Here is an 11,985-nt window from a genome sequence, read left to right as displayed (position 1 = left end):
CGCCGTTTTGTCTGGTTATTGCCGGCGTCACGCCTGTCTTCTGCACATTCCACCCAAATATAGAACGTTCATATGTCACAGAGAGGGAGGGTGACTTTTATCCTGGTATGGAGTTCATGTAGGCGGCCAAGTCTCTAAACCAAGATCTGTCCCCATTCTTCCTTTCTGAATGGCGTTTTGCTGGAGAAAATACAAAAATATTAGATGGGGTGGTTGCAAGCATCACGCCAACCAATCCCTAAATCAGGGAGGGGTCTCCAAACTTCCTTCGCAAAGGGCGACTTTACCGTCCTTCAGGCACCAGGGGGCACCAAATTCATAACCAGTGGCCAGGTAGACTTCATGGTGAACATCCAAAGATCTGCAACCTGGTTGACCAAAATGTTATCCTGAAGATGTCTTTAACCATCTCCTGTCTGGCCGTGATATATAAACGGCCTCCCCGCACCCTGCTTGCCAGCACCGCGATCCTCCGGACACAGTGGAACACCAATCGCTGTACGGGACCTCTGTGCGAGGTCCCAATCATGTGATCTCTGATTGGCCAATCAGTGATCACATGAAGAGTAGTAAGCAAGATGTCACTTCTGACATCATTGCTTACTACGTGTGAAATCTGTGAATGATCACAGAGATCACATGGTACCGGGCTATTCACAACAGCCTTGTACCATGTGACAAGCTGTGACCAATCACAGCTCACTCAGTAGTTCTCAAAGGCTGCAAGGATGCAGCCAGAGAGAAGGAGAAATAATTGCTTTTACATCCTTTATGGGTGTAAAAGCAATCAGTGTAAAAAAAAAAAAAAAAAAAAAATCTTCATCACCCCCCACAAGTAGTACAGTGTCACCATGGTGAGGGTGACAGTATGTAGAAAATAAATAATATTAAAAAAAAAAAAATGTTTCATAATTATAATTTTTGGTTATAAACTAATTTTGGTTATATTTTTTTTTAATAAAAAGATAATGGAATAAATTTTGGCCGAGATTTATGATGAAATATTATTTATTTGCAAAATTTTATAAGAAAAACACTTTTTTTCAAAATTTGGAAGGGGGGGGAAAGCGTCCGGACTGGAAGGGGGGGAAAGCGTCCGGACTGGAAGGGGGTGAAAGCGTCCGGACTGGAAGGGGGTGAAAGTGTCCGGACTGGAAGGGGGGGGAGTGTCCGGACTGGAAGGGGGGGGGAGTGTCCGGACTGGAAGGGGGGGGGGGGAAGTCTCCGGACTGGAAGGGGGTGAAAGTGTCCGGACTGGAAGGGGGTGAAAGTGTCCGGACTGGAAGGGGGGGAGTGTCCGGACTGGAAGGGGGGGGGGGAGTGTCCGGACTGGAAGGGGGGGGGGGGAAGTCTCCGGACTGGAAGGGGGGGGGGGGGGGAGTGTCCGGACTGGAAGGGGGGGGGGGGAGTGTTCGGACTGGAAGGGGGGGGGGGGAAAGTCTCCGGACTGGAAGTGGTTAAGGTCGAGTACACCTGAGTATGTTTATTCTTACCGTGTCTTTGGCCAGTGGGGGTAGACAATGCCCCGACATCGATGCCCCATTGTTGGGTTTTAATGGGAGGAATAGTGCCCATTGATGGTGGCCAGGGGCGGACTGACCATTTGGAAACTCGGGCACTGCCCGAGGGCCCGGGGTCAGTAGGGGGCCCCATGAGATGCCCCTGGTACCTTTTTCATAGGCTTTTTTGAGTTTGGGCAAGGACACAGGGGCCCCATGATCCCCTATTGCCCGGAGGCCCCATGAGTTGTTAGTCTGCCCCTGGCCCCGCCCCCTCTAGGGGGCGGGGCCAGGGGCAGGGATTGTAACACATTTTGTAGCAGATTCCTCCCTTTTGTTATCCTGAAGAAATATCTGTTTGTTTCTCAGTGTCCATGTGCAGAGTGCATGTGAATGGGAGGGGCTTTATAATAATCAATCAGCTGCTGCACCTACAGGGCTCTGAGGAAAGTGGCGGGGTCTGCATCCTTTTAGACGTGACTTCCCTTTGGGAGCATATCACCGAAAATTACATTTTGGTTGCAGGGGATGCCCAAAATCTGACGTGTATCTTAGTGCAGACTTCCGGGAAAATCAGTCAGCCAATCACACAAGCAGGAAATGACATTTCTGGGGGGAGCTCTGTATACCATCTGTGTACACAACACCTCCAGGCGGCCATATTGCATTTTACAGAAACTGACAGCGACCGCAGATTGAAAAGGAAAGATCATTTATAACATTCAGTTACAATGGGACTTGTGCCGCCATTGTATATGCGAATAATTTTTTCCCATGAAAGTGGAGTTACCCTTAAATGCGCCCATGGAAAGGATGAAACTGAAGAGCTGCAGAACCGCGTAAGAGAAGAAAGAGCCGTAGATGTTTTACGGTCCTTCACACACGGTTCCTGAACACATAGGACCCTACATGTGAATACCGTGTGGTATGTCATTCAGCCTGCCAGGCAGCTGGGTTGGATGCCACGCCTGTACCTCCTGGGTGCACTAAACCCCGGGATTGGATATGCAGGCGCTCGTCACCCAGTGTGCAATGGGCCTAAGGAGTAGCTGTTGTCCACTAAATAATGAACTGACACCTTTGCTATGATGGACTTTTGGCACCAGGTCTGACTTGACCGAAAACTCCAGACTGAGTCATTATGGAGAAAACCATTGCCAATCACCTTCTAAAAAAGCTACTTTCCTGGTTGGTATACTGATCTGATTGGTTCAATACCTTCTCTGTCACTGACCCTGACCAAGTCTGTAGATCAGATGTTCTTCACTTACAACATGCTTGTCATTGACTCTGTAATGAAGCCAGAGACAGCAACACAACTGGCCTTTTCAGGTAGTCCTTGTAGGCCTTGATGTGAATCTTTAAATAGAGCATTGTTATATGATTAATAGAAGTTATTTGTAATCACTTGGGGCTAGATTCAGGTTTTGGATGTATGCTGGTGTCATGGCACCCACAGGTTCCCCACACCTCTTCTGCATTGGTGGTTCCAGGGCCTGATATAATCGTTACAAGGCGAACCTGTCAAATTTCTGTTATGCCGTACACGGCTTAAGGTTTGAGACTTTGCTTGCCACAATTAGAGACTTCATAGTGCCAGGAGGTCCCAAAGGTAGATCTCAACATTGGGGTCAGAAAGAACATAAACGTCATATAGGTAGATCTTTTTAGATAATCAGAATTGGCCAGTTTCCCGTAGAATGTTTTTGGAGAGAAAATGTGTTGGTAGATACTGCTTTGTATACAAATTATTGGGTTCCAGTGAAGGGTACTGGTAATACTACAGTATACAAAGACATTTTGGATAATTGTGTGTCAGCAGTTTGGTGAAGACCCTTTTCTGTTCCAACATGACTGTACCTCTGTCGGCAAAGCTAGTTCCACAAAGACATGGTTTGATGAATGTGGCATGGAGGAGACAGAAGATCTCCTCCCCACTGAATGCATTTAGGATGAACTGGTGTGGTCTACACTGAGCCTTGACCTCAACCCTACTGAGCAACTTTGGGATAAACTGGTGTGGTCTACACTGAGCCTTGACCTCAACCCTACTGAACACCTTTGGGATGAATTGGAGTGGTCTACACTGAACCTGGACCTCAACCCTACTGAACAAATCTGAGATAAAATTTAGTGGTCTACACCAAGACTTGACCTCAACCTTACTGAACACCTTTGGGATGAACTGGTGTGGCCTATACCGAGCCTTGATCTGGACCCTACTGAACACCTTTGGGGTGAAATGGAGTGGCCTACACCGAGCCTTGACCTGAACACCTCTGGATGAAGTGGAATGGTCTCCATAGAGCCTTGACTTCAACCCTACTGAAATTATCTGGGAAAAACTGGAGTGCTCTACACAATGCCTTGACGTCAACCCTACTGAACATCTTTTGAAACAACTGAACCACCGATTGCGAGACGTATCTTCTCATCCAGCATCAGTATCTGACCTCACAAATGATCTTTTGGCTGAATGGACCCAAACTCCCCCAGACACACTCCAAAATTTATTGGAAAGCCTTCCCAGAAGAGTGGAGACTATGATGACTGGAAAAGAAAGGTCAACTCTATATTCTTGTCCATGGTTTTGGAATGAGATGTCCATCAAACTCATATAGAGATGACAGTCAGATGTCCACAGATTGACCATGTAGTGTAAATAGTAAGAGAGACAGATGGACAAACAATCAGATAATGGCAGTGAAAGGTCAGATCATGTTGGGAACAATAAAAACCCATCAGAATATGCTGTAGTGTTTCAGCCGTTATATTTTTTGACAATAAATACAATTAATGTACAAAAGAAATGATCATTTCCAGTCTTAGTAGAAATAAAACATACACGGGTCTCATGGAGGATCAGACAGGACATTTCTCTCATTCTCTAATAAAGTCACGGATTAAATAAATAAAAAGGCCAGCTCAACAAATTGCACAATGAAAGGCGTAAAACTGGTCTAATTGTGTATGTAAAAGTCCCCGAACTTCCAGAACAGGAGGTCATGTACATTGGGTTTGTCATAAATCATCGTTGTGGTGGAAGCAGCGTTGTCCCATCTATAGGTTGTTCTCTGGTTTCCAGGGTAATGACATCACTCGCAGCGATGCGGACCAGGAATTGTCACAATAATGCGAATCAGGTAAAGCAGAACTTTCAGTAACTACAAGTCTATGAATAATCCCCGAGATGCCACGATGTACATTAGAAGCATCATTTCTCAGGAGAGCTCCACCTTTAACCATTGAGAAGCCATCTTTGATCTCCAGTCCATACCCGGCTACAGTACCGATGGTTCTGTATTCATTGTCACCATTTCAGACAAGTTCATTGAGACTGATGCGATATACACGAGCAGGAGGTCACCTTCATCTAAATCTACTGATAGAATATCTTGAGCTGTGCGACCTCCACAAAGAGCTGAACAATTAATGGGACATACAGAAGAAGGACTTTTATACCAACTCCCCCTGAACACCTTCGCTCCTGTAATACACCCGGTTGGATCAAGCAACCGTTTACCTTGTTTGTTTCTCCTGCCGTCCCTGGCAGCCATGCAGGATTCCGTACTCTTCGGCCAGCTTGGACTGGGCTGTGTGAAGATACGGGTATACAGGCAGCAGAGATCGAAAGTCAAACCCCTATGAGCTTTAGAATGGGTGTGCAAGTTAAACCAATCTGCCCAAATCGACCACAATTGGAGCTGTGGGAGGCCCTGTCCATACCAGCCGGCTCGAAAAAAGCTGAATTTTATCAAAGGAGCAGAAAATCACCGGCCAAACGGTAACCACATCCAATCAGGTTCGATCACTGGTCGGGTATTTAGCATCGATGGGTCCCATTGGTTGATGAATGTAATAGCCAGCAGGGGAGATTCCTTTATCCATGTGTATAGAGGAAGGAATCCGATAGATTTTTCTCATTCCTCTCGTGTGGCTAGCCTAATTCTACACAAACTAGCACCCCCCCCCCCCCCGATTCTCACCCGTGGTCCTTCAGAAATAACCTATTCCCATCCCTCCCCCCCAGCCCCTTGGAAGCAGTGCGTGTCGGCGTGGCGTATGACGGAAGGCCATATAGGTCAGAATGATCTTCTCCAATCCCGCCGAGTAGTGCTCAGTAGAACCACAAAGCATCATGGTACATAGAACACAATTACGGAAGGCTCAGACGTTCGGAAATAGCACCTCGGCAATGTCTCCAGGACAGCTGTACATTGAGCGGTTGCCTTGGGCATTGTCCATGAAGGAAAGGACTGGGATTGGTTTATTGCCGCCATTATCAGCAGCACAAACTCTCCCCCACAGTTCCAGTTAGCGGTCAGCAGCAAGGACAACACCCAACATTTCTGGATCTGGTTACAGCATTGCCGTATGTGCTGGTGGAAGGAGTGTGGGACAGAACGGACCCTGGTACCTTGTCCTGCATGGGCAACACACAAGTGCACGGTACAACTACACTCACCGGCCTCTTTATTGGTCCACCTGTTCAATGGCTCGGTAACACAATTGGGTAATCAGCCAATCACATGGCAGCAACTCAATGCATTTAGGCATCTAGACGTGGTGAAGACGACTTGCTGACGTTCAAACCAAGCATCAGAATGGGGAAGAAAGGGGACTTTGAACGTGGCATGGTTGTTGGTTGCCGGACAAGCTGGTCTATGCCTTTCAAAAACTGCTGATCTCCTGAGATTTTCCATCTCCAGGGTTTACAGAGAATGGTCCAAAAAAAAAGAAAATATCCAGTGAGTGGCAGTTGTGTGGAGGAAAATGCCTTGTTGAGGTCAGAGGAGAATGGGCAGACTGGTTGGAGATGATAGAAAGGCAACAGGAACTCCAATAACCCCTCGTTACACCCAAGGTATGCAGAATACCATCTCTGAACGCACGACACATCCAACCTTGAAGCAGATGGACTACAGCAGCAGAAGACCAGACCGGGGGCCACTCCTGTCAGCTAAGAACAGGAAACGGAGGTTACAATTCACACATTGACATTTTTTTCATTGTGCAGATATCCCCGGAACCAGAAAACATTTTTTGGAGAATAGGAAATGTTGGGGGAAAACCTGAGAGAGGACTTCTTCCCTGGACTGGTCAGACGAGGACATAGATCCTCCAGGACTTGTTTACTGTTCAATCCAACCAGCCGGGAGGAGCAGCAAACATCTCGCTGTACAGGTATCTTAAAGGGTCCTCAATAGATCAGTTTGGGTAGATGCTGGAGAGTTCAACCACCTGACAAGTTCTTGTATATCTCAGGGACTCTGTTGGTGAGATCTCCCAGGTCTGTACACCTCTTGTGTCCATTATGAGGGGTTTCCTCATCCCTGTGCCAAGTTCCTGGGTCTGTACACCCGTTGCACCCATTATGAGGGGTTCCCACCATCCCTGTGCTGAGTTCTCGGGTCTGTGCACCTGCTGCCCCCATTATGCGGGGTTCGTACCATCCCTGCATGGATTTTCCAGGTCTGTACACCCGCTGTGCCCATTATGAGGGGTTTCCACCTTTCCTGTGCCGAGCTCCCGGGTCTGTACACCCGCTGTGCCCATTATGGGGGGTTTCCCCACCATCCCTGTGTGGATTTTCCAGGTCTGTACACCCGCTGTGCCCATTATGAGGGGTTTCCACCATCCCTGTGCTGAGTTCTCAGGTCTGTGCACCTGCTGCCCCCATTATGCGGGGTTAATACCATCCCTGCATGGATTTTCCAGGTCTGTACACCCGCTGTGCCCATTATGGGGGGTTTCCCACCATCCCTGTGTGGATTTTCCAGGTCTGTACACATGCTGTTCCCGTAAGGAGAGGTTTCCACTCTGATACTGGATTCTACATTTAGTTTTTATGATGAAGAACCAGACAATCTAGAACCTGCAGAGACACCGAGGTGGACCAGAACAGGTGGGAACATCTCACAGAGGATTCAAGACATAACAAGCCAGGAGATGACTTCACCCACCAGACTCCACCCATAGCCAAGCTTCATTTGTGGGTGGACTGACTCTTGAGAGCCAGTTCAGAAAAGCCGACATGAATGTGTGCAGGACACAGCGGGGACCATAACCTGCCAACACTCACTTCCTGTCCAGCCCTCCACCATGTCCCTGGAGTCTCCGGGCCGGTGATTTTACTGCAAACACTGAGACTATGGCCTCTCCCAATATGTACTGCTGGAGACCTTCTGAAAGGCAGGGCCACTGGGATGCAAAGACGAGGAACAGGCACACCAATGGTCAGCTTTGGGAAAGAGGATATGTGATAGGACAGCCAAGGTGGAGGAGGTTCTTAGGACCTGTGTTGATTGGCCGGCTGTTCCTTCCTTGTCACAGACAAGTCTTAGGCAAACCTGCGACGAGCAGAACAGTCAGGAGGCCAAATGCAGCCGATTGGAAACGGACGTCAAATCGATGCCAACAACACGAACCCAACGTCATGCGGTGCCAGTAGATACTTTCAACTGGATGTAATCGTTGGCACCCCATGTCCTCTCTGCACACAGGAGGGGTTCACTAGGACACGTCTACGCAGGTTCAAAGGTTACGGGGTTCACCAGAGTCCTCCTTGGCAGTGCAGGAAAGAACCTCCAACCACCGCCTGCAGCAGAGGCCAGAAGTGGAAGGAAGAAGAAAGTCTTGGATTTGCCCTCACAGCAAATTCTGCTACTGGATTACCACTAATGTGGTGGCATTAAGGCACCTCTGAAGACGCGCATACGCAACCGCCGCGACCGTCGTGCACACGCAACCGCCGCGACCGTCGTGCACACGCAACCGCCGCGACCGTCGTGCACACGCAACCGCCGCGACCGTCGTGCACACGCAACCGCCGCGACCGTCGTGCACACACAACCGCCGCGACCGTCGTGCACACACAACCGCCGCGACCGTCCTGTACCGTCATGTACATACAACTGCCGTGACCTTCGTGCATACACAACCGCCGCGACCGTCGTGCACACACAACCGCCGCGACCGTCATGTATATACAACCGCCGCGACCTTCGTGCACACACAACCGCCGCGACCGTCATGTACACACAACCGCCGCGACCGTCATGTACACACAACCGCCGCGACCGTCATGTACACACAACCGCCGCGACCGTCATGTACACACAACCGCCGCGACTGTCATGTATATACAACCGCCGCGATCTTCGTGCATACACAACCGCCGCGATCGTCATGTACATACAACCGCCGCGACCGTCATGTACATACAAACGCCGCGACCGTCATGTACATACAAACGCCGCGACCGTCATGTACATACAAACGCCGCGACCGTCATGTACATACAAACGCCGCGACCGTCATGTACATACAAACGCCGCGACCTTCGTGCATACACAACCACCGTGACCGTCATGTACATACAACCGCCATGACCGCCATGTAGTCGAAGTGTGAAGACGTCCAGAGGGGTCTCCGAGGGGTCGTGTGTCAATGGAGGTGACCAAAGTGCCTCAGTCTGGAATGTGTCATCGGCCACCCAACGAGGAGATGCTGAGCGATCAATGGATTCATCTCCATGGTGATGAAATGGTTCCAGCCAGGGATGTACATGGAGGTACGGCCTCCAGCCAATGATGTCCCTTGGTCACGGCTCCTCCCCCACCTCCTGCACCTGTTTGCGAAGGTTTAGCCTCGAGCACCGCGGACAGCTGGTGGAGTTGTCGTAATAGCAGTCTCTGTGATAAAAGAGAAGATTTGTTTAGCCTCTTCCTCTCTCATCCCTCCTCTGTCCCTATGGAGCCATTCTGAAGCCCCGATGATCAGAAAATCACACAAAAAATGCCGCATTCAAAGAGATCGTATGATAATCTGATCATTAGATTGTAAACTCCTAGGATCAGCCCCTCCCTCTTAGATTGTAAACTCCCAGGATCAGGCCCCTCCCTCTCAGATTGTAAACTCCCAGGATCAGCCCCTCCCTCTCAGATTGTAAACTCCCAGGATCAGCCCCTCCCTCTTAGATTGTAAACTCCCAGGATCAGGCCCCTCCCTCTCAGACTGTAAATTGCCAGGATCAGGCCCCTCCCTCTTGGATTGTACGCTCCCAGGATCAGGCCCCTCCCTCTCAGACTGTAAATTCCCAGGATCAGGCCCCTCCCTCTTGGATTGTAAGCTCCCAGGATCAGCCCCTCCCTCCTAGATTGTAAGCTCCCAGGATCAGCCCCTCCTCACCCTCTTGTATTGAACTGTATTGTCTCCCGTTATATTGTACTGCGCTCAGCACACTGTTGGCGCCATAAATCCTGTATAATAATGATAATGATAATAATAGACAGCAATCGTTTGAAATTACACGCACAAGTTTTTTTTCCATGGAACTAGTACAGATTTCATCTGAAAATACAAATGTGTGACGTCACTTGCGTACAAATGTGTGACGTCACTTGCGTACAAATGTGTGACGTCACTTGCGTACAAATGTGTGACGTCACTTGCGTACAAATGTGTGACGTCACTTGCGTACAAATGTGTGACGTCACTTGCGTACAAATGTGTGACATCACTTCCCTACAAATGTGTGACGTTACTTCCCTACAAATGTGTGACGTCACTTCCCTACAAATGTGTGACATCACTTCCCTACAAATGTGTGACATCACTTCCCTACAAATGTGTGACATCACTTCCCTACAAATGTGTGACATCACTTCTGTACCAGAGTTTTCCTAACTTTAGTAACCCCTTCGCTTCCAGCTCCGCCTTCTGGTGTGGGAGGTGCCGGCACAAAGGGGATAAAGCAGTGATTGTCAACAAACTACAGGGATCCTGAAATACAGACCCCGGCATCACCAAAGGGCCACGCATTGGGGGAGATCGACTAAACCTGGAGCACTCAGAATCCGGTGCAGCCCTGCATGGCGGCCAATCAGCTTCTAGCTTCAGTTTGTTCCATGAAGCTTTGACAATAAAACCTGGAAGCTGATTGGTTGTATGCAGAGCTGCACCAGATTTTGCACCCTTTAGTTTTAGTAAATCTCCCCCTGGAACGTTTGATTCATGTAATGCTGGAGAGGACGGTCAGAGACTGCAGACCGAATATTATTATTATACAGGATTTATATGGCGCCAACAGTGTGCGCAGCGCTGTACAACATGAAGGCAGACATTACAGCTACAATACAATCTGGTACAAGAGGAAACTGAGGGCCCTGATCCTGGGAGCTTACAATCTAGGAGGAGGGGCTGAGTGATACAAAGGTAATAGCTGTGGGGGGATGGGCTGATGGAGGAAATAAATGGCGGCTTACTAGGTAGAAACAGGACAGGCTTCATTATAGAGAAAGGTTTTCGTCTGGATAGATTAGGAGACAGCCGGACAGATTGGGGTAGGGAGTTCCACAGGATGGGGAGAAGTCCTGGAGGCGAGAATGGGAGGAGGTGCCATGGGAACTAGAGAGCAGGAGGTCTTGGGAGGATCAAAGAGAGCGGTTTGGTTGATATGTTGAGGCCAGGTTGGTGATGTAGCAGAGTGGGGGGGGGTTGGTGATGTAGCGGAGTGGGGGGGGGGGTTGGTGATGTAGCGGAGTGGGGGGGGGGGGGTTGGTGATGTAGCGGAGTGGGGGGGGGGGTTGGTGATGCAGCGGAGTGGGGGGGGGTTGGTGATGCAGCGGAGTGGGGGGGTGGTTGGTGATGTAGCAGGGTGGGGGGGGGGGGGGGGGGGGGAGAGCTGTGGATGGCTAAAAGAGGACATGAGGGTCAGAGAGTGAGGACATAAAGGAGGGTATGGAGGGGTGTTGAAGAGGGGGACTGTAGGGGGAGGGGATGGGTATGGAGGGGGGAGGGGTGTTGAAGAGGGGGACGGAAGGGGGAGGGGATGGGTATTGAAGAGGGGGACGGAAGGGGAAGGGGATGGGTATGGAGGGGGGAGGGGTTTTGAAGAGGGGGACGGTAGGGGGAGGGGATGGGTATGGAGGGGGAGGGGTGTTGAAGAGGGGGACGGTAGGGGGAGGGGATGGGTATGGAGGAGGGAGGGGTGTTGAAGAGGGGGACGGTAAGGGGAGGGGATGGGTATGGAGGGGGGAGGGGTGTTGAAGAGGGGGACGGTAGGGGGAGGGGATGGGTATGGAGGGGGGAGGGGTGTTGAAGAGGGGGACGGTAGGGGGAGGGGATGGGTATGGAGGGGGGAGGGGTGTTGAAGAGGGGGACGGTAGGGGGAGGGGATGGGTATGGAGGGGGGAGGGGTGTTGAAGAGGGGGATGGTAGGGGGAGGGGAATGGAGGGGGGAGGGGTGTTGAAGAGGGGGATGGTAGGGGGAGGGGTTGGGTATGGAGGGGGGAGGGGTGTTGAAGAGGGGGACTGTAGGGGGAGGGGTTGGGTATGGAGGGGGGAGGGGTGTTGAAAAGGGGGACGGTAGGGGGAGGGGAATGGAGGGGGGAGGGGTGTTGAAGAGGGGGATGGTAGGGGGGAGGGGTGTTGAAGAGGGGGACGGTAGGGGGAGGGGAATGGAGGGGGGAGGGGTGTTGAAGAG

At 50.4% G+C, this 11,985-nt stretch overlaps 1 protein-coding gene across 1 annotated transcript in view; it reads right to left on the bottom strand.

Annotated features, from left to right (window-relative positions):
* Nucleotides 1-4,253: 4,253 nt before the first annotated feature.
* Nucleotides 4,254-11,985, bottom strand: part of DEF8 (differentially expressed in FDCP 8 homolog) — a 32,448-nt gene continuing 24,716 nt past the window's right edge. The window contains exon 10 of the mRNA XM_089664868.1: nt 4,254-9,193. Coding sequence (XP_089520994.1) covers nt 9,103-9,193 — 91 coding nt within the window. The 3' untranslated portion in view covers nt 4,254-9,102. The remainder of the gene's footprint in view (nt 9,194-11,985) is intronic.

Source organism: Staurois parvus, unplaced genomic scaffold, assembly GCF_062004578.1.
Source record: "Staurois parvus isolate SC_StPar_1 unplaced genomic scaffold, SC_StPar_1.0 ptg002082l, whole genome shotgun sequence".
In the NCBI taxonomy this organism is placed as follows: Eukaryota; Metazoa; Chordata; class Amphibia; order Anura; family Ranidae; genus Staurois; species Staurois parvus.
The sequence above is the reverse complement of the archived record's forward strand: the minus strand, read 5'-3'. Positions and strand labels throughout refer to the sequence as shown.